At 44.9% G+C, this 23,199-nt stretch overlaps 1 protein-coding gene across 1 annotated transcript in view; it reads right to left on the reverse strand.

Moving 5' to 3' along the window:
- The window catches only part of LOC144128609 (cell adhesion molecule Dscam1-like), a 388,116-nt gene that overhangs the window by 14,976 nt on the left and 349,941 nt on the right, over positions 1–23,199 (reverse strand). Inside the window, exons 11-19 of the mRNA XM_077662144.1 lie at positions 15,605–15,787; positions 12,939–13,086; positions 11,428–11,576; positions 10,905–11,036; positions 9,373–9,540; positions 7,809–7,879; positions 6,403–6,664; positions 4,474–4,572; positions 365–550 (exon numbers count right to left, since the gene is read on the reverse strand). Coding sequence (XP_077518270.1) covers positions 365–550; positions 4,474–4,572; positions 6,403–6,664; positions 7,809–7,879; positions 9,373–9,540; positions 10,905–11,036; positions 11,428–11,576; positions 12,939–13,086; positions 15,605–15,787 — 1,398 coding nt within the window. The remainder of the gene's footprint in view (positions 1–364; positions 551–4,473; positions 4,573–6,402; positions 6,665–7,808; positions 7,880–9,372; positions 9,541–10,904; positions 11,037–11,427; positions 11,577–12,938; positions 13,087–15,604; positions 15,788–23,199) is intronic.

Raw genomic sequence — 23,199 nt, forward strand, 5'->3', positions numbered from 1 at the left:
AAGGCTGTGTTCGCGATAATGTAAGGCTCTGGTATCTCATATACAGTATATATCAGTATAAATAAAAACAATTTTTTTGCAGTCTCTGTCGTACGTGATATGGCCAGTATTGGAGGGTTAACGAGGAAAAATCACTTTGTTCGCCTTACAGGGTACGAAATATTGATACAATAATCGACAATGTTTCCTTTGTATGGTCTTGCCTGAGTCTTTCATCCCTGTATATACCTATAGTACAAACTTCGCTCAGTTTGTTTCGTGGATTCCGATGTGCCAGGTGGCCACGACAGAAATGCCGTATGTTGCAAAAATGCCCGGTTCGATGAATGGATGAGTGGACGGGTGTAAATGCTGCAGTTCTCACCTCTTCCGGTGGTCTCGGCGCTGACTGTTTCACTGGGCGCGCCTCTTCCTGCCGAGTTGAAGGCGGTGATGGTGATCTGGTAGTGATTTCCGCATATGAGGTTTGTCAGCAGGTGCTTGCTTAGTTTGGAGTTCACCTGCGTCTCTTGCCACTCGCCGTACTCGCTCTTGTAGTGGATGACGTACCCTGAAACATGCCGGCACGGCGCGCAGCTCAACGATTTCGAAGCACTGCGCCAAGCAAAAGATGAAAAGTTAAGATGCAGTCACGGGTTGGTTTGTCTATCACACAATACTATTAGCAGCTCGAAAGCCACCTCTTAGGTGTGGCTGAAGCCCTGATTTATCATAATCACCATAACAATTGCCACCCCCTCCCACCACCACCACCATCATCATTGTCACAATAATCATCACCACCACGATAACCCCAAATATTAGGCTCACCCCCCCCCCCCCCCCCCTCATGAAAAAAAAAAAATCACCTCTCGTGCTTCTTAGCTCCCGACCGGGAAGGTCGGGTGATAGTCGCGCCCACTCGATAGCTGCGAAAGTGTTCACCTAAACTTTTCATGTTCTCTGCAGCCTCCAGGGATCCTTACAACCTGTCCATATCTACCCTCTTTCGTTAGGACAGCCGCTTATACCAGGTGCTTCAGGGAAGGTGATCACTCGTGTTTAAAAATAGGGCTTTTGAGGTAAACAGAAAGTTTTTACCGGCATAGTAATGCCAGAGTTGGCGGACGTCAAAAAAAAAAAAAACTGGCGAATCATCTTAACTAGCTAAGTGATTGACTAAATTCTAATAGTTAACTTTTTAACTATTACCACTAGGCACCCGATTACAACTAGAGAGTTGCAGGCGGCCGTTAATAATAGCCATATGAGTTTTTAGAATTTCAAAAACGCCGTTACTCTCGCCGCTGTGACTCGACAAAATTTGGCTGCATCGTGCGAAAATACACGCGCTTTCGAAAGCATGCAGGCAAAGCAACCCCTCCAGTGGTCGTAACTAGTCGAAATAGACAAATTTTGTCGTGCCACGGCGGCGAGAATAATGGCGTTTTCGAAATTCTAGAAACTGATATGACTATTACTAACGACCGCCTGCAAATCTCTAGTTGCAATCAGGTGCCGATTGGTAATAGTTAAATAGTTTTTATTAGAATTTAGTTAATCAATTAGCTAGTTAAGATGATTCGCCTGTTTTTTGACGTCCGCCAACAGTCATATCACTATGCTGCAAATTGCTTCGCATTACCTCTAAAACCTTATTTTTAAAAATTAGTGATCATCTTCCCTGAAACACCTGGTATATTCTGCGTAACACATGGCGAACCCAAGAGAACTTCTATCACTTGATGTCAGCTAGAATGTCATCGATCAGCGTTAGTTCTTTGATCAGCGTCTATCTAGCTTTGCCAACATAGGTTCTTTCATTCTTCCATTTCTCGTTGCGTTGTCTTCCACTTATTTCCAAGCCTTTTCGCTAGCCTCCAAGTTCTGCTTACATATGTGAGCGTCGGAAGAATGTTACGAATACACCGCCACGACATTATGCTTGAGTTCTGAACCAAGGTTCGTTGTTTGAAGCCGCTGGTGCACTGAATTTTATCTCCCACCTTGACATGCGGGGGAGATTATCTTCCATGTGTATGCTGGATGCGACAGGAGTGCTCAGGAAGGATTACTCTGACACCGGTGGTCCATTCTGTAATGCAGACTGGTCGCGACGATGTAAGCGTGCTATCTGGAAAGTTCAGAGTTGTGTTGGAATAGAACAGGACCGACAGCCTCTGGAATTTTGATCTCCACGACAGCTCAATGCGTCTTTCAATGGCGCTATCACCTGTAGTTGCTTTTATTCTTTCGTGAGCACACGTGCGCTCAAAAAACAATTTTGAGTCCCACAGCAACCTGCTTCAGTCACAGCTACCTCCCATTGATCTTATTGGAAATATCAGTAAGTTGTTTTTCGTCATGCTAGACTTTATGCCAGATGTATTCGGAGCTATTCTTATTCCACAGTCGATGCCTCACACATGCTGTGGTCCACTGTGATCAGTTAGCAGAGATTAGGTAGCAGGTCCACTGTGATCAGTTAGCAGAGACATTAGCTCGACATGTCCGAGTTCAGAATAATAATGTCTCCTGATTGATTTTTGAACTAGACTTTATCCTTTTCCTGAGGTTGCTCCTAGTACTGACGAGATTAGCATTGCTTTACGCGGTATACTTTGCCTCCTCAGGTCTACAGGTGCTCAACCATTCATTGTAATTGATTTAAATTATTGCTGTTAATATGATTATTCATATATAAGCGAAGGCTGGCGCCAAGAAATATGATTGCAAGAATAATTATAAGATTAAGAATGTAATGCTGGAATACAAAAAATAGGCATCATTTAATACCCTAGTTAAGGACATAAAAATGACTGTGGTTTAGCTCTGTTTAAGCCTGGAATGACGCGATAGTTACAGCTGGCCGAGTGAAACTCGCTCAGTCGAATTCCAAAGTCAGTCTTTCGCCGCTGCGTTTCGCTGGACGTTCCTTCTTCATCTTCGACCCTGGACGTGGAGTCACTCTCCTCCTCTCCACTCCTCTTCCACTCAGTTTCGCCGCCGGCAGCTGCCATGGTGGCCACGGCGCCGCTACGCTGAATGCTCGAAATGCTAAAGTAATGTAGGCGCGTGGCGCACACACCAGCTTCGTGCTCTGACGTCACTCCACGCATGCGCACAACTGACAAGGCGGGCGGCGTCTGCCCCGCCGTCGGCGCAGCGGCGAGGCGCGCGGCACGCACACCAGCTGCGGGCTATGACGTCACTCCGCGCATGCGCACAGACGAAATTGCGACAGACCCAGATTGCCACTCTTCTGGAATACTTAATTTAGCAACCAACCATGCAGTGTTAATGTTGCTAAGACTGTTCTGCCGATTCAGAAAAGGCTACTCGACATTACACGCGACATCATAAGATGGACAACAGAATGAGCGAAGCCTTCTGGATGAAACAATATTTTAGTGCGACTACTTCAATAGCAAAGCTGAAAAACCCGAGGTATGTGTGAAATCTGCACCTTTGACCTTTGACGGAGCGCCAGCGGCGGAGGCGTTGCGCAGCTGCTACGTCAACACGCGTATTTTTTTTTTCACACAAAGTCGGACAGCCGGAAAAACCGCACTTGTCCAGGACCGCAGTGATACTCAAGTTGACGCTTCTGACGAAGGATCGTTTATCGTTGAACTTGACGCTGGTTAGAGCATACGAGCTTTGAGTCGAACTGTTCACTTGAAAGTGAAACACGAACCACCTTTGCAGGCTGAGTGTTCGATACTGGGTTTGCCCCCGAAAGGGCGCAGCGGGGTTTGCGCAGCCTCCTCCAAGCGTACACCCCTGAGGAAGCCGGGCGCCGGGCAGGGGGTGGCTTGCACCCATTTTTACCGGTGGGTGTCCGGCGGTGGGTTTGGAACCAACCACTTCCCGCAGCCGAAGCGGATTCCCAGACCACTAGGCCGTCAACACGCTACGTCAACACGCGAAAACAACACGCCCCCCCCCCCCCCTACCTTTCCCGCGCGTAGCTGCTGATAGCGGCTGACTATAAGATCTTGCATGCGGTTGCCTTTGAGGCGGTATTTCCACAAGTGCTTTCGCACGTTCCACTTGACTGAACTATGTTAAAGCCCTACCAATATTTTTTATTCGAGCACTTGGAAATGTTAGACGGCTATATCCGCATGTCAGGGACATTCTCCGTGCCATTGTGACCAACTGTCATGCATGACGAAGTGTCGAGCAGTGACGTAAATTCCAAACGCACAAAGAAGGTATAAAATTAAATCTATGCTTATAGCAAGCGTTAGGCCCAGGAAGCTGCTTCCACGGAGTGGAAAGTTGGGCAAGTGGGAGAGGCTGTTCGTGACGTTTTTGTAGGCGCAAACTTCACAAAAAGGCAAAAAGACGCAGATGTATCTTGTGTCTTCTTTCTGCGCCTATGTAAAGTTTGCGCCCTCAAAAACATTATGAAACTGCTTTCACGCTCACTGCATGAATTCAGGAGCGTCTTTTAGACGCTAAAAAAACAATACTTTTGGTGATGCTGACCTGTAATAGGCGCTTCACTAGCTTCTGAAAACTTCCATTCCAGCTCTAACGTGGAGGACGACTTTGAAGTCACGAACAGTTGGGGCGCCGGTGGAGGATCTGCGGAAATAATAAGAATGGTATAACACCGGTAGTACATTGATAGTTTAATGCAGTTCGAAAGTGAAGGCGAAGCAAAAGCATTTATTTTACGCGCGAGAAGCCTTTTCATGGCAGTAAAAAAAAGCGCTTTGGCACGTGTGAACAGCTTCTGCTTGCGCTTCCGCTGTGGGCACGATATTAGCTACAGATGCAGGTGGAAACGCACTAGAGGCGACTAAACCAGGAAAAAAACGGAAGAATTTTGTTACACCTTTTACTACTGCGGAAGTAAATATGGGGAAAATTTAAAAGTGTAATGCCTGTAATCGCTAGAAGGCAAATTCACACCGTTACACATACTGCCCCGTAAATAATCTGATTTGGTGTATTCTACACATACAGCCGACGCCGTGCTGAGCACACCTTCAGGTCAGGTCAGGGCAAGCACTAGCTTGCTTGCACTTCCACGTTATGTTTGCTTTTTTCTTCTGTCTCATTAGGGCCACCGCGGCCGATATCAAACCTTTAACGTTGCTGTCAGCAGTTGAGGGCTCAGTGTCTTCTGACCCACGTTATGTGTACGCACCAACTCGAAGGATAAAAAGCAGTAAGGCAACTGATTGGCCTCCGCAATAACTTCGCCACTTTGTCCCTCTGGCCTTCGCAGGATTTCGAAAAATGCTTTACAAACTAGAGAATTCCTCAGGACTTCGCCGAATGCGACATGATCGCCTGACCACATAATCGACGTGTTTTCAAATTCTCGCATACAGGTTGTTTCCCCTAAGACTGTTAGGAATAAAAAAAAGGCTTTCTGAGTTAGATGAGAGCTCGCTTCGGCATAACGCTGTCAGCGGTGATAGGCAACAGAATACTGCTGATACTTGTTAACAAGCAGACTGGTTAACTAATAATGAAGGGTGTCACGTGCTATTTTCGCACAGCCCGAGTGGGAGCGGCGAGCGGGCAGAGAGCACGTGACAGGCGCACCCTAGTGTGACGCGCACTCGTAAGCGCGGCTAGAGCTCTCGATCCAGCGGCGCCATTTCGGTTCCATTTATGTGCTGCCCCAAAATTCCTTGCGCTGCAGCGAAGACGAAAATGAAAAGTTTTGAAAATCTTGAAACTGATATGTGTATTACGGTGGGCTGAAAACATCTCAATAAATGACGGCAGCCAATTCATGTATCCCGCCGTATTGATCATAATCTCAAAGTCAGAATTGTGTCGTGCAACACGAAATGCTTCTCGCAGTCATTCCTGCCGCGAACGTCACGTGACTGGAGCCACCTTTCTGCAGAAGTTGCTGGCATTGTAAATTATGAGCAGTTCCGCGTAGCAATAGCTAACATTGTATATTCAGATGCTTTTTAAATATTCTTGTAACCAACTGTATTTTCTCACTGTTTTTGTATATTTACCACTCCCCCTCTGTAATGCCACTAGCCCTGAGGGGTAATCTAAATAAATAAATAAAAAAACAAATAAATAAATAAATAAATAAACTGTTATGGCTAAAAAGTTAACTATTCTTTATTAGTTAACCGGCCTGTTGGCCAACAAGTCTTAGCTGTATTCTTTTGCATAGAGTTATGCTGAAGAGAGTGCTTTTCAAATTCAAGAAGCCTGTTTTTAGAGATTGTTAACTGTGATAGGTGAAACACCCTGTATAGTGACTCGCGCACTGCTCTGCACATCTTGTGCAAACATTCGATGTGCCAACGCTGACGCTGCAGCTCTGAACTTCGCCGTAAGTTGCAAAGTGAAGCGCGCTGAAATATATGCAAGAACGTTATAGGAGCTGCATATATCTTTTTTGTTTTATTGCCCTCCCGCCTCTACACTCACCGAATTCGAGTGTCTGAACCGTGGCCTCCTCAGACAGCGGGCCTGCGCCCTTGTTGTTGAAGGCCTGCACCACCACGGCGTACTGGGTGTGCCTTCGCAGGCCGCGGATCTCGTACTCGTTCTCTTTCTTCTCGGCGCTCGCACCGTCCTCGCCTTCGTCCAGCTTCACTGTCTGGAACTGGAATGTTTCGCGCGTGTTGATGGCCCTGTAGCCCACGTGGAAGCCCTTCAGTTTGCCGTGGTAGGTCGCCTGCAGCGGCGGCTGAAATCGAAAAGGCAAGAAGAATACGGGGCTTCAGTAACGCCGTTACGTCCTTGAAAAACGTTGTAGTACGGCGAGGTTCATGCACTTTGCGACATCTGTAATGTTGCCGCTTCGCGTATAGCATCCCAGGTGGAAGGAAGGACGCGAGTCGTAAAATAAAAGGCGAACGCGAAGGACGTACGCAGTGCCTCGGATTGACTCGCAACTGCGGCATTCTCTGAAAACGACGAGGTGCATGCCATCAGAACTTACGGGTAAAGTGGCGAAATACTAGGAGGAAAGTTTAGGCACAACCACGACTTATTTGACTGCCGAATTTTAGACTTGCCGCAGCAAGTGTTGTACATGAGGTTCGCTTTAGTGGAAGGTGCGCGCTCCGGATTTGTTTTTTTTTTGGCCAAGTGGGGTTCTTTAACGTGCCAAAAACCCTCGGCAGGCGAGTGTTGTGGCATTTAACTTATGTCTAAATGTGGTCACTGTGACCGATATGTAGCCATAAACCTAAATCTCCGGAGTGCCCAGCATCCCCTGACCCTTCATGATAAGCAGGCAGCGATTCAAAGAGCAAAAATCAGTAAGACAGACATGCATTGACTTTCAAATAAGGTGTTGATAACGTTTGTTGTTCTGACGAGCGGAAAAAAAATACAGCACACGCGGCCATGTGAAGGTACGGCTATGATCCGCCGAGGTGGCTGAGTGGTTATGGCGCTCGGCTGCTGGCCCGAAAGACGCGGGTTCGATCCCGGCCGCGGCGGTTGAATTTAGATGAAGGCGAAACTCTAGAGGCCCGTGTGCTGTGCGATGTCAGTGCACGTTTAAGAACCCCAGGTGGTCGAAATTCCCGGAGCCCTTCACTACGGCGTCTCTCATAGCCTGAGCTGCTTTGGGACGTTAAACCCCCACAAACCAAACCAAACCAGCTATGATCCCTTTACAAAAGTTTTCACTAAGCTCGCACACATGTTATAGACATGCCTGTAAGAATTTTTGCGAGGGACGAACAAGATTGGCAGGAGCGGCAACGGCGCATAATAAGGGCAAAGGCTTTCTATAAGACCGGTACGCTTTGGATGCTATGATGAGCGAGAAAGACTGCAGTGTAATGGCTACAACAGAATCACATTCTATTGTGTCTTACCTTCCATCGCACATGGATTGTTTTTGAGCTCGTTGCCGTAACTCTTACTTCGTAAGGAGAACCGGAGGGAGCTGAAATAAAACGAGCAAAGTCAATGTCTTACATTCAACGCCAACGCACGATGATCAAATATTGCAGTGAAAGATAGTTTGGTGGTGGAATAGTTCACCTGCGATCAATTATTGTTGTTATCTCTATGAACACGTTAGATATGAGGAAGCGTGGGAGAAAAAGCAAAAGGAGAAGTGCCAAACCACCTCCAGCTCAGAAACAACGCCGGCCTATCAGTAACAAAGTGAGACAGAAAACAGAACAAATATAGCATAGTACACGAAAAAAGAAGCACAGATAAAGAGAAGAGATAATGAAGATGTAAATGCAAAAAACAAGAAGAAAATAAAAAATAAAAAGTAAAAAAGAACAAATAAAAGGCACCATAAGGAAGCCCATCAGTCGGTGCCGTAAAAGGAGGGTTGTAGACAAGCTCGTCTTGTACTCGCTGTTAAGTTTTTGCCGAGACATACAGTAGTAGTGAAGCATGTGAAACAAATATAACAAAACTAGTCTTGGTTTTATCTTCATGCCATGTTTGTCTAGGAATATGTCTTAGTTCACATGTACTGACCCGCAGTCCTTCCCTGTCTACATCCACTTCGCTCCTTTTTTTCCGAAAAAAATGAAAATAAATAATTGTTTTGTGACGGCATCGCAGAGTCTTTCCTACTCCACGAGCTCGTGCACCGCTTTTCGGAAGAGGGAATAGTGGTTGAGACAATGAAAGTTAAGAAATGCGTGAAGTAAATATGGGGACGTTCACGAAAGAAGCATGTGAAAGTGGTGGCTATGCAATAGAACGAAAGAGTGCTGGAAAATGATAAGGAAATAAATTAAGGAAGGTAGTGGGATGAGAACACCGAGGTTTGAAAAACAGTGATTAGATTAGAACTTCTATTGGGGATAGATGGTTCATTGCACTCGAAAAAGGAAATTAGCGCTTGTCCTACGTCGTTCTTCTGGTGGTGGTAGTGGTTTTATTAAAAATAATAGTAAAAAGGAAGGAAAAGATTTTTGCTAGCTGCTGTGTGTGTGTTTTTTTCGGCGCTACTGTTTTCCAGTGATTAGAATCGTGGTTATGAAATACGAACTCTAGCAGAGAAGTTTTTACGGAGGAATTTATGTTTACACCGCCACTCCAGACCCGCTTCCCATTTTGCTATGCCAGCAGGGTACAGAAACTTAACCTCAAGTAGTTAAGCAGCTTTGCGTTCGAAAATATCCGAACTGTTTCCAAATGACCGCCACGGGAAGTAGGTCATTATTTGGAGTAGGGCTTCACGAGAGAAACAAGGACATGAGAGGGACACATGACAAATGAAGTAGGTAATTCTGCAATCAATATTTTAAAACCTGGCACGAATCTTGCGAAGTAAGAGCCCTGCAGAGCGGTCCGGCTGAAGACGCGGTTTTGTTCGGTTATCAGTGAAAGTTTAGTTAGAAAATGGAATATTTAATTCGGTCACGACAAAAAGGTTTGAGAGTAGACATTGACGGTCGCGCTTTTTACCTTCTTCATCAGTGGACACCCGTACCTCCTCGCTGGGGCCGGATTTTCCGACTGCATTTTCGGCCACGATTCGAAGAATGTAGGACGTCCCTGGTACAAGGCCGGTGAGTGTGGCGCGGTTGCTGGGCGTCCCGGTACGCATGCTCATTGGCGCCGACGTTACCTTGTCTTGAAAAAGAAAATATAGCAATCACATGTCATGGCAAGCAAAAGCCTTCATCTCGCCGTCCGCTATAGTTAGCTACGCTGGACTCTCGTTGTTAATAATGCATTACGCCATATGTGGGCTTGAAGTTATTGTCATGCTCAGGAAAAAGAAGCTGGAGTAATTTTTCCTTTGGCTCTCATTATATTTTTGCGAGGCGGAGTTTATCTTCAACATCCGGGTTTGCAGATTCTTGCTTTTTTCCGAGAACGTGAGCTGTGCTCGGGCTGACACGAAAGCTGCTCTTACCTTGAAACGACGTGCGCTGTGCGTGCTTTTTGTAAGTTAAGATTAGTTATTGAGCCGTGCAAAAGCTATTAGTTTTACTGTTGTGAACAACACTGCCTCACAAGAAAGGCAAAACCGGTGTTCGCACTGTGAAGCAAGCATCTGCACAGCAAGATGGCTGAAATCTTGCTTGAACGGAAATGAAAAATAAAATCAAGCCTTCCGGTATTCGACCAAAAACATAGACATAGTAGCTGGCAAATGGTTTCAATCAATCAATCAATCAATCAATCAATCAATCAATCAATCAATCAATCAATCAATCAATCAATCAATCAATCAATCAATCAATCAATCAATCAATCAATCAATCAATCAATCAATCAATCAATCAATCAATCAATCAATCAATCAATCAATCAATCAATCAATCAATCAATCAATTCCAACATATTGTTGGGGGTCCCCACGCGGAAAAAGCATTTAAGGAACAGCCGCTCCTGCTGTTCTTGCCTGTCAAGTTTCCTGTTCCTTACGTGTTTAGTCCTTGTCTTTGTTGTAGCGCAGCAATGGTTTATTCAGTCGTAAATTCCGTGACGAATGCCGAAGATAAAGCCCATTCACCTCGCCTGGCATTCCTTGCCGACTGGTAGCAGGGTCAATTTAACCGAGGTTCCTCTGGATTTAGGCAAGCGCGATGAAGTAATGGCGTAGAAGTGTTATGCGCCCAAGTAGCCCGCAGTATTTCTGAAGCTAATGGACCCCGCAAAACGCTGTGATACCCCAACGCGCGTGCAAGTGGAGATGCCATGGAGCCGCACGTATGTCGGAACTTCGCGAGAGGCACCGAGTGGACCACAATACTGAGCACAGAAGAAGTAAACTTTCGAAGTGCGGCGTTGACAGTGGTAGCAGTTAATCCCTAAAGATGTCGAGTGCCTTCCTTCGAACCTTCGTATCCGCTTTCACAGTTGGATCCTGCGAATAGTCCTTGAGACTGGAAGGTACTTGATATATCCTTAAACTTCAGTTGTACATGAAGTATTGCAAATAGCTGCGCTCAGTTAGAAAAAAAAACAACCTTAAAGTTGTCGCTTACCGGCTTCAGGTACGTACAGGATGGTGTACCCTAGTATAGGACTGTTGCCCGTGTGAGGCTGGGTCCAATATAAAGTGACAGACCGGCTTGTGACTTGTTCAATACGTATGTCTCTCGGAGTCTCTGGTGCAGCTATAGACATGTGAGAAGAGCAGAAAAAAATTACATTTTTTCTGTGGGCACTGATGGAGCGCGCTGGCTTTTTTCTTCGTTTTTTTCACAGCTTTCTGGAAGTATTTAAAGGTATTTAACTACTTTCAACTACAACACATCATCACCATAAAACAGAAAAACTCACTAATGTGGTTCAACTTCCCGTGCATACCAGAGCTGTACGACGTCTTTTGTTACTGTCTGGCTAGCAATGGTTGGATAATTTAGCGGCTCAGACATCATGATACATCGGATCACTTATTCAACTGAAGCACGTACTGACGCATTTTAAACATCATCGAAGAGCTTCTGTATATATATAAAGTTTTAAAGAAACAGTGCATAGTATGTGAAGTATAGGTTAAAGCACCTTGAACGATGAGCTGAATAGTGCGATCTTTCTTCCCGTAAGAGTTGGTAGCCTCGCAGGCAAACACGCCAGAATCCTCTCGACTCACGGACGGAATAAAGACCTTGGAGACTATTCCTTCAGCTGTGGTGTCCTCTTGAAGAACGAATCTGAAAAAGTATAAATCGGAACCATTCACTGTCTTGTTTACTGCAGAGCATTGCAATTTTTATTATATTCAGGGTGTTCAGCGAATACTCAAGCGTGTCTAAACATACGATAGCTGGAAAACAAAAATATTTCGGGAAGAAATCGGCAGCTGTGGTGTTGTCTTGAAGAACGAATCTGAAAAGTGTAAATCGGAACCGTTCACTGTCTTGTTTACTGTAGAGAATTGCAATATTTATTATATTCAGGGTGTTAAGCGAATACTCAAGCGTGTCTAAACTTACGATAGCTGGAAAACAAAAACGTTTCGGAAAGAAATCGGCAGCTGTGGTGTCCTCTTGAAGAACGAATCTGAAAAGTATAAATCGGTACCGTTCACTGTCTTGTTTACTGTAGAGAATTGCAATATTTATTATATTTAGGGTGTTCAGCGAATACTCAGGCGTGTCTAAGCATACGATAGCTGGAAAACAAAAACATTTCGGGAAGAAATCGGCAGCCGCAACTGATGTCAAGGATTATAAAAACATAAAGGTTAGCGAAATTATCAAAAGTTTACTAATTACCTTCTTAATGAGCACAGTAGGCGGCCAGTAAGAATGTGTCCCTTGTGGGTGCAAACAGAAGGATACTACTGTAATTTCGAACCACGAAAATGCTCCAGATATACTTCCATAGGATAGAATAGGGGGAAAATTTCTCCGCTTTAAAGAGATATCAGATTGCTTTTCACGCAGCACCAAACTTGTCACTGCAACTAGCCACAAAAATCTGCTTATTAATAAATTATTAGCAATATGCGAATTTGTTAGTTACTGCATTATTTAATTAGTGACCTCTGGAGTCTGCCATGACCAGTAGGCATGGATCAGCCGGGATCTTCTAATGCTGATGCCGAGGTTTTGTACTAAGCACGAAACCCGGGAATACAAGCATCGAGTCCGACAGGACCCTTCTCGCCGTGCCTCGTACACCATGACTCGTTACTGCACCAGTCATGGTGGAAAAACCAATCATGGGGTGTGCATGGCTCTTTTGTAGTTCTAATTGTTCGTATTTAAATATCCCAAAAGCCTAATTCACGACACTCTGTAGTTTGGAAACCCAAGCAGACAGCAACTTTTTTAACATCTTACCTCGTTCAGTTTGAATAAAATTAGAACTTATTGAAGAGAAAATACCTGGACACTTGGCTTAAAGTAGCAACTGGCTACTGAACACGGCAGTCGACTCTCATTTCAACGAATGCGTGTCTAAAGCTCCTTGCTGCACCCGTAATGTGCCTGAAATATGGCGACTCATTTTTAATGTTTAACGATAGTTGCTTAGTAATTCATGGGTGAATAGGTGGATGCTGGGCGTACCGTGGAAGAGCAAGGTCTCCGAAGGCTTTTCGATCTTTAGACCACGTCACCGTGAGCGGGGTTTCTCCGAACACCTCGCAGGAAATTGTGACGTCGTCCTTAGATTTAACCGTCTTGGTCTCGAACTCCTCGGTGAAGTACGGAGGAACTGCGCTTTGAAAGAGACAAAGAGCAGTTGTCACGTGCCCTTGAGTCAAGCTGGCGTGTTTTGACTGCTATTGCGCCAAAAATAGCCGGCGCCGCTGTCAGGCATCAGCTTCTTCCTTAATATTTATGCAAATAAAACGACAGAAACTCTGTAAGCATGGACACTGAAATACAACATAAATGGCGTGAACTTTAGGAATGCCTGTTGGTTAAAATGTGGTGCAACAAGAAATTGAAGGGAGAAATTAATTTAGTGGTATTTTCAGTGAATTGTTAACTGGATCTATATTGTTTACTAGCTTACAAAAAGCCGACAGAAATGCCACGAAAGGCTGAAAAGCTTATGAGTCTGAGTCTTTATTTCAGACATTGCTTTACATGTCGCACGTGCAGTCGGAAGCAGGCAGCCCGGGCGTTCTAGTAAAACGTCTTTCCTATTGTAGAAATGTACAACAGAGTACTTCTAAGAGTGACGCATTACTGGGTTACTCACGCAACAGTATAAAGACATGATTTTTGTTTTAAATTTTACTTGCAGTAAAATCAGGGTACACTTAAGCTCTGCCTTAAAGGCATGACGCGTTAGCATAAGCAAATTCTTTTTTAGTTGCTTAATTATCATTATTAGTGGACATTGCAACGGAATTCGTGCAGGCTGATGCGCTTCCATGTGCACAGATTGAAGACAATGAAGACGACGGTTACCAAAGCACAACGTGAAGCACTGCCAGTCGAACATACGTATCTCAGAAAGCGCTCGCGCTCCTCCCCTTTTATTCACAAGCGGTGACGTCATATCTCAGCAGCTCCCCTCGGCGGCCTCCGCGATGAGTGGAAACTTTCCGCTCCTCTCTCAGAAACGTGCGCCGACTCTTTGGATTTCTTGATCATAGTGCCGACGCTGGGTATTTGCGATACGGTATCCTTAACGCTGGCACGTTAAAAATTGACCGAAGTGGCATTTCTTGCGACTGACAAACGTCCCCACCCCATGTCGCACTAACACCGGACGTAAGGTTTTGATCTGTAAAGCGTGCTTTTTCGCAATAGTACAATTAATGTGGCGAAGCAACAACCAATCGGTTACGTACAACAGCATTATACAGGAGTTTGTGCGCACCGCGTGGTAACCACGTTACTGAATGCACACGGCACCTTGATACGCCCAAATCCCTCCGCTGAGCTGAACTGAACTTGGAAAGAGAGAAAATAAATAACAAAAACTGTAGATGTGGTGCTGCGCTGGTGCAGCTACATGTGGGGCTGCGCTGTCTGGCTTTACTATTTCCCCAGTGCACAAGGTTTCCACCATTGGCTCTCTCCGTAGTCACAAAGTGACATCGAGATATGGCAGAAACTTGTAAATATATTGCTGATTATAAGTGATGCATGTACAAAATGTTTGAATTCAACCGCCGTAAGTTATCTGTTGCTTAAATTTTGCGACGTCGGCAGGAAACGAAGCAAAAATAATAAAATGGATTGCTTAGCACAGTGCGTCGTTCTGAATGCTGGGTAAAACAAAGAATATGTTTTGTAAGAGTCTGCAATCAGGACTGAGTAGAGCGTTTATCCCGGCACTCAAGTCAAACAATTTGCGAAATGCTCCGCACGTCAATGTTGTGGGTGGCATCGTGAACTAAAAATGAGGATGATATAAAATTCTTATTTCCATTTTTTTTTCAGTACGAGAGTTTGGCTTGTAATTGGCTAAGTGGAAAAGATGATCAGTGAGCAGCCTTGCTAAAAGAAAAAAATCGATCTACAACCAACTCTTTTTGCCTTTGAGGTGTGTGCAATGTTGTGGGTGACATTGTGAACTAAAGATGACGATATAAAATTTTTAATTCCATGTTCTTTCGATGCGAGAGTTTGACTTGTAGTTGGCAAGGTAGAAAAGATTATCAGTGAGCACCCTTGCTAAAAGAAAGAAATCAATCCATAACCAACTCTTTTTTTTTCCTATGAGGTGTGTGTGCTCTCTTTCAAACTTGGGATCAGTCATATTAAAACTACGCGAAGACACAACCCACCTAGCCCAAATTCATGCCTTGCTTCAAAATTGATAAGATTTCCATGTTGCTAAAATATATTGACTTATTTATTCACAACCGACAAGAAGGGACAAGCTAGTCACTTTTTTATTTTACATATCGAGTTTTGTTCAAAGCAGATTAAGATATATTTCAAGAAATTAATTTATCCAGTTTCCTGCAACTTCTCAAACAGCAGCTTATGAAAGTTAACTATTGTACCCTCAAAAACGTTGGCTATTATATGTACGCAAAAGACGTGCTAGGGAAAACAGAAATTGAACCGAGGCGTGGCTGCGCCTGCGCCAAACATCTCGCTGGTCACCTTTTGATTATATTATTTAGATAAAGAATATAGCTAATAAACGCGTTTGAGCAGAATGCGCTGCGGGTACTGACAGTAATTTATGGTCGTGCATTCAAGGCCGCCAGGCCACAAGGTGCTTCGTGCAACTGAAGCGTACATCGGTGATCTGTCAGTCTCACCGTTGACGTCCAGGTAGGCGGCAGCAGACAGTGCAGGCCCGACCCCGTTGCTGGCTTCGCAGAGGTAGTGACCCTGGTCCTCGAGCGTCACCTCGGATATGACCAGCGATCCGTTCTCCAGCACGTGCATGTGGGGGCTGCTGACGACACTCCGGAACTCGGAGACCTTCTCGTTTTTCTTGCCTGGGGGCCGACAATGGAGAAAGATGAGAGCAACGGCTGAATGAGACCCCGCGATCGCCGTCCTTTGAGCGGGTCATCTGTTCTCATAGAAATGAAATTGAATCAAGTTTCCCCGCTCACTTGCACAGTCTGTTATTTAGGCTTGCTATTTAAAGCATTTTCTTTTGTCTTAATTGTGCCATTCATTCCATTATTTCAACGCTATTTTTTGCGCTCAAACTCTTTCACTCTGGTACTCAGTCAATCCTTCTCTCTTCTTCTTTCGCTCTCTTTACAGAAATAAATAAATAACTAAAGAAGAAAGGAAGCCACACACAAAATTCATCCAGTCGGTGCCGAGATTATAAACGCAAGGAAAGCGCTTGAAGAAACGCGACTCTTAGTTTGCAGAGATTGGTGATTAATAAAAATAGAAGAAGCTCGCTACTGAAGAGCGAGTTTAGGCCAATAGTCGATTCTGAGACGTCAGCTTATGCCAGTTTATCGATGAACTAGAGATGATACTTGCGGCCGCCCGACATGCGCGTCAATTACCAGGACGGACTGTCATGTCAGTTTTCAAAGACTGCATAAATATCCCCCGAAGCCCCTTCACGAATTCAAAGTGCTGTTCAGAGAGAAGAACGAAGGAAGAAAAGTGCGACGCAAGTAAAATAGAAGAAGAAAATTTTATAAACTTCGAAGTGCTGGGTTAGTACTATTACAAACAATTACAGTACCCAAAGTTGTCCACAACATACTGTATGCTTGCGAATCAAATTCCAGGCGGTTTATTTGACGTTTCGGAGCAAGAACACTGAGGGGGATGTTTGAGCAAGACAAAGTATGATGTTTCTTCTTGCCTTTACTAATGTTTCGGACTCTGAACTGGAAGGCCGTATTGTATAATCACGCTTAGTTCGCTCAGGCGCCGTGTGGGCAAGGTGATAGCATAAAAGGGCTCCACTTCAGATAGCTGCGAGGACAGAGGGCACCCTGGAAACATAACAGACAATTTTTTTTATTCTTAAAATGACGCTTATTGTAGTCTTTGGGCGTGCTACTGTGCATTTGTCTCAGTCATGGAAGCATATTGAGGCAATGCGCGGCCACGTGTCTACATGCTTTTATACTTCTATCTGTGCGCCAACGCGCCATATATATATATATATATATATATATATATATATATATATATATATATATATATATATATTCACGTCGCCTGCTGGTCTCTCTCCCCATCCTTCGCCATGTTGATCCCGCCTGTCCGACAGAAATTCACACTGATGCGAGCGGTGTGGGCTTGGGCGCAATTCTTGCCCAGTGAAAGCCTGGGTATCCGGAATATGTCGTCGCTTACGCCAGCCGCGCCCTCACCAAGGCGGAATCGAACTTTTCTGTCACAGAAAAAGAATGTCTTGCCATCATTTGGGTGATTGCCAAGTTCCGACCTTACATTTACGGCCGCCCCTTCTATGTCGTCAAAGACCATCATGCCCTCAGCTGGCTATCCTCCCTCAAAGATCCTTCTGGCCGACTCGCCAGCTGGGCTTTACGTCTCCAAGAGTTTGATATTCACGTCATTTATCGCTCTGACCGGAAGCACTCGGACGCCGACGCCCTTTTTCGTTCACCGCTCCCATGCGATTCAGCCTCTGCCCTCGTCTGTGCTTACGTTTTCTCGCCGTTCGACGTCCATGATATGCTCTCCGAACAACTGAAGGATCCTTAGATCACCTCGCTGCTCACCTTCCTGAACAATTCCTCGCCGCATTCTTCGTCCCGGAACCTTCGCCGCCAAGCCCACCACTTCGCCGTTCGTGATGGCCTCCTATACCGCCGTAACTACCTCTCCGACGGGTGGAAGTGGCTGTTGGTGATCCCTCGACACCTCCGTGCTGCCATTTGCGCCTCTTTCCACGCCCCTCCACAATGCGGCCACGCCGGTGTACTGAAAACATATGCTAGCCTTCGTCTGCGATATTACTGGCGAGGTATGTACCGCTACTTACGTCAGTACATTCGGTCGTGCACCGCCTGCCAACGTCGCTAGAAACCTCCTCACCCCACCGCTGCTCTTTTGCAGCCGTTACCTTGCCCTGGCCGTCCCTTTGACCGCGTCGGCAGTGATCTTTATGGCCCGCTTCCAACTACATCGGCTAACAATCGCTGGGTCATCGTGGCCGTTGGCCATCTAACATGTTACGTCGAAACGTCGGCTCTCAATTCTGCTACCGCAAACGATGTCGCTCGCTTCATTCTACACAGTCTTGTTCTTCGTCACGGCGCCCCTAAAGAACTGCTAAGTGACCGCGGCCGTGTTTTTCTCTCGGACGCCGTCGAGACCCTGCTAAAGCATTCCTAAACCATTCATCGCTGCACCAGCGCCTATCACCCCCAGACCAACGGCATGACTGAGCGGTTCAACCGCACATTCAGTGACATGCTCGCCCAAGTGCTCCCTTTCGTCACGTGCGCGTATAATACGGCTACGCAGACAACGAGGGGGTTTTCTCCTTTCTTTCACCTATATGGCCGGGAGCCTACATCCTCGATGAACGCCTTCCTTCCATATAGCCCTGAGCCTTCCGAGACCACATCACTTTCCGAAGCTCACCTGTATGCCGAAGAATGCCGGCAACTTGCCCGCTTTTTCACTACACAGCTCGAATGGCATCAGAAGCACCGTCGGGATTCCTCGGACCCTCCCGCGTCATACCCATCTGGCGCCCTCGTTTGGCTCTGGGTGTCTTCCTCCACTCCCGGCCTCGCCACGAAACTGCCTTCTCGCTATCACGGACCTTACCGTGTTGTGGAACAAACTTCTCGTGTGAACTACATCGTTGAGCCGCTCGCTCCCCCTTCGGACCACCATCGCCGGGGGAGCGAAACTGTGCATGTCGAGCGCCTCAAGGCTTACTATGATCCGCCCATGCTTTCCTCCCCGTAAGTCGCCAGGATGGCTCCTTTTTTGGCGAGGCGGTAACTTTAATGGGACCGACTGGCAGGAGTTCAAGCAGCGCAGAGAAGAGGTAGACGAAGTGCAGCTGTGACTCTCGAGTGACGCCTGTGAGTGTGTCCGTCGATTTATTAAAAATAAGAAAGGAGATAAAATGGTTCTTGAATTCGTTGCAATACAGGTTTATTATATCTAGCTCATGCATGTTAAAAACCAAAATGTGCAATTTTAGTGTATAATAACCGTAAACATATCTTTCTCCGGTCTTTGCCTCTCAGTTCTTACAAATTTTGTCCCTCACAGATGCAAACTACCAATGGGTTTTTGTTGATGAAAAGTGCGAGTTTAAAGGAAGCTTCCGCAGACTCTCTTTTTATCTATGTTTTCCCTGCGACACACCCGCCTTCGTGGCGCTTGTCAAAACACAATAATAAAAAAAGCTTGTGTCCTATAAACCTGTAAAAACTAAGTATTCTTCATTTGTTGATTACTATGCAAAAATAAGGTCGGTGCGCTCGCGCTCGTAGTACTTGAACATTTGTACAGTAAACGTGGCGTAGCCAACAATTTGCGGGACTCGCACTGGTAGGCATAAAACAGTAGCGCCGCATCAGAAGCGCTCCTTGTATTGCCCAAGCACGTTCAGCGCAAATAAGAGACAGGCGTAGATGTCCAACAAAGATGAGTAATTTTGTTGAGTGCTAGCTGACAACTTCGGACATTTTGGTACACCCCAACATAAATTATGTTGACAATTCGTGGGCACTAAGTTCTGAAAAGCAAAGGACGTCCACCACAAACCCTGCTTTGTGCTAAGAAGCCGCCTTCAGCACAAAAAAGAAAATGATGTGTTCTAAACCTTCATTTCTCTTAGCTTTCCAACTTTACTTTATTGAAAATCTGTCACTTCCTAAGGCTGAAAAATAGCAACATTGGCGCACCAACAGCCGCCGATATCCAGTAACTTCGCTGAATGTTAAGCGGATTGCAAGAAGCAGTAGCAAACTGATTAATTTCTACGAGCGCAAAGAAAGGTTTAGTTAAAGAGCTACCGCGCTTTCTGGTAATATCTAGAGCGTTAAGCCTCATAACCAGTAAGCTTAGCTAGCTGGGTTTTTCGGGCCTAATTACTGTAATGGACGCCTCATTTTTACCCACAAGGAAGAAATATTGCACGCCTTTACGGTGCATACGCGCGTAGGAAAAAAATTCCTTTGCGCGTAAATAATGACTATGTTCTTAAAATTTGTTCCTTATTAGTCAAAACACGCACTAACGCGCTATTTTCAAGTAAGAAAGATTCACAACTCAGCTGCATGCGCGGCTGCATATTATTATTTTTTTTTCAGTACAAGAAAATACCAGCTAAATGTTAGCCTAATTCCTTTCATTTCACCACAAACATTCTTGAGAGTCTCCAACGAAGGTGTCCTGTTTCCAACAACACAGACAGAAATAGTAGAATAAATTGCATACGTATGAGCAGAGCTTCAAAAGGCACGTCCGTACATTTAACTCATTAAGGTAACGAGCAAAGTTTACATAAGGGGCGTAAGTTTTATACCTCGCTGTTAAAAAAAAAATAAAACTAGGTTTGCAACAGAAATTTCAGCTCTCCAGCTGAATCACTGACATAGGCGAAAGGTGAGTGTCGGCTATATTCTTGCGTAGGGATTGTGAATCAGCCGGATGACCTTAATGAACGTTTTAAAACACACACTTATACAATTCCAGTTGAGGCTGTCGCTTTTACAAACTAATTCCTCTCCAGAAACCTTGAAAAACAGTGTGAGGTTTGGTGGATTTATTCGTAAAGTCTTCATCAAATTGACCAAATTACGGAATGAGGAACGCGAGGCGATCCGCATGGTTAAAGCTCCAGTCTTCAGAGCAGCTTAAGCAAACACGTTGAGGGATTAGTTGGTGGTGAATTTGTTCAGGAAAAGTAATTCATCGCTACGAGAGAGTCTTCAGACGCGCACATAGAAAGACATGAGAAGACAGCGCCTGTGCTGTAATGTCTGTCTGTGGGCTCGTGTGAAAATAGCCTAGCGATTAATTGGCTAAAAAATGCACCACCAACCAGGGAAGCAACGTGTTTTGTTAAGTGAACTTTCTTCTACTGCGGGCACTTTTTATCCTGCTTCGATCCCCCCCCCCCCCCCCCCCCCCCAAAAAAAAAAAAAATATAGCGTCCGTCCCGTCACGTATGTCGTGCTCGTGTGAACAATGTGTAGCGCTGGATTACTTTTCTAGGAAAAAAAGTTCTGAGCAGCGGTTACTTTTCGCTTTTTGTAGATTCAACCAGTAAAAAAGCGGTAGCTTGCTTTGGCGTAGAGTAATACGGCGTCTGTCACCGACATTATTGAAATGACTCCCCCCCTCCTTCTTCGCATTCCACAGGTACCGAGACTTGCTGTGGACCATTATGCATAATAATTTGACAGAGGAGGCAGTCTTCGATTACAGAAATGTAAAATCACGCGCTCATTATGCGAACATTTGGAATATGTACACAAAGGTTACTTTTTACTGCCACATAAATCTTTTATACAGTGTTTGAAAATTGATAACTTCTGCACGTCACGTATATGCGAATACTCTTAAAATAATTGTTCGTGCACTGCACTTTCTTCTCTAGACCTAAAAGCCAGACACGGCCAGTTGAAAAGGACGTACCTTTAGTGATGTTGTTCCTACACATAACAGAGAGGGTTAAGATAACCTGATATGCTAGACCGAACAATAAAGAGTGCCTGAGCTAGTGCGTCACTGAATGAGTGAATAAATAAATGAATGAATGAATGAATGAATGAATGAATGAATGAATGAATGAATGAATGAATGAATGAATGAATGAATGAATGGTCGGCATAAACTTTTGAGCACTGTGTTAAATTTTTAGACCGAAGATGTCTGACGTCTGGAGAGACCTCCATTGTCGCCATCTTAGTGCTATGCTAGTCGACCGATTATATAAACGCTGGCGCCAGAGCAGTACAAGGTCGTGTTGAATTGAGCCATCATGTCTGCGTCTGGATTAGATTTCGCGCATAAACACAATACTGTACAAGTCGTTAACGCGACAGTTTCACCTCCTGTCGTTTGTAAGTGCAATAAAATTTAATGCTACTTTTTAGCTCTCTCGCCTCTGACCCGGTTATCGGCAGTTAAACGTGATTTTGTGACATTTGCGGTGATTGGATTGAGCCATTGAGCATTTTGCGTGGTCTCTGTATAGTACGACGTGTGAAGGGCGCTCTGAATGAGCTAGTGCATGCTTCATCTGTGAAGCTCTTGTAGGGTGCAGATGTCAGAACGCGTACCCTTTATAGTGAGAAACTCACCCCTTGGTATCGTGTGTTTTAAGCAAATAGCCATGCCTAAAAAGTTTTAGAAATTCTATTCCGCAATTTTTTTGCGCACAATAATTTCATCATTGTTAATGATGTGCGATCAGCTGACCAAACGATGACCGCCGGACGCCATTTTTCACGTGTTTTTTAAATTCAAGGACAAAGAGAAACAAATTGCAGGCCAGAACTATTTCGTCGCGTTAGAGCAACTTCGTATTTCTTTAAAAAGCTATCGGCCTAATTCAAAGCGTACATTAGCCGACGTGACTGCATTGAGGACGGAAAAGAAAGCTAAGAAGTATTGACAGCTTATTTGCCGAGTTGAGATGGACTTTAAGCACATTCTACTTTGCTATGTTATGCTCTGTAGATATGAGCATAAATAGAATTACGTTGGTTTTGACGTGTCGTTCTCGCCAGACGTCTCTAAGTAGTGTGTGACTAAGACATAATTTCTGGAAAAGGCAAAACCCGTGCATTTTCTTTCTCATGTTGCCATACTGAGCTTCCTGGGCACCTGTCGTGTACAAGTTCTCACGGCGCCTCGGACAAGTGACATCATCCAATGCGTGCGTTAGACGTGTGAAAGATATAAAGAAGTGCAGATCTTTCTAATATACACGAAAGGCGGTGGTAGCTAGATGGTTCGGGGGAAAGAGCCTTAGCTTTTTTTTTTTCATCCACAGATCAACACCAAGAGAGAAGCGCTAAGTGCTTCTCGCTGCTAACGTTTCTTCATACGAGTTTTACGATGGTAAAGGAGTCACGAATGACGCGAATAAAATTTAAAAAATGAATGAGAACTAGCGGACGGGAGAAAATTGCTGACAGATATTTGCTTTTGCAGCGCTCAGGCACATTTTCTTACTGTGCAATTTGATTCATGTGCAGTTACGTCTTTAAGTGCTTACAAATGCCTTGATTTCTCGCCCTGCCAACGCGCTCTTTACTTTTTTTTTATGAATGTAAGCAAAAAAAGTCGCTTCTATTATATTCATTTCATTAATGACACTAAATAGAGCCGCATCGTGAGCAGGTAATGAATAATAGTCTTTCTAGCCTTGCTTATAATTTTGAGAAAAGTCTCGGCAATTTCCTGTAATGGGCTTTCTTTA

Source organism: Amblyomma americanum, chromosome 4, assembly GCF_052857255.1.
Source record: "Amblyomma americanum isolate KBUSLIRL-KWMA chromosome 4, ASM5285725v1, whole genome shotgun sequence".
Classification (NCBI taxonomy): Eukaryota; Metazoa; Arthropoda; class Arachnida; order Ixodida; family Ixodidae; genus Amblyomma; species Amblyomma americanum.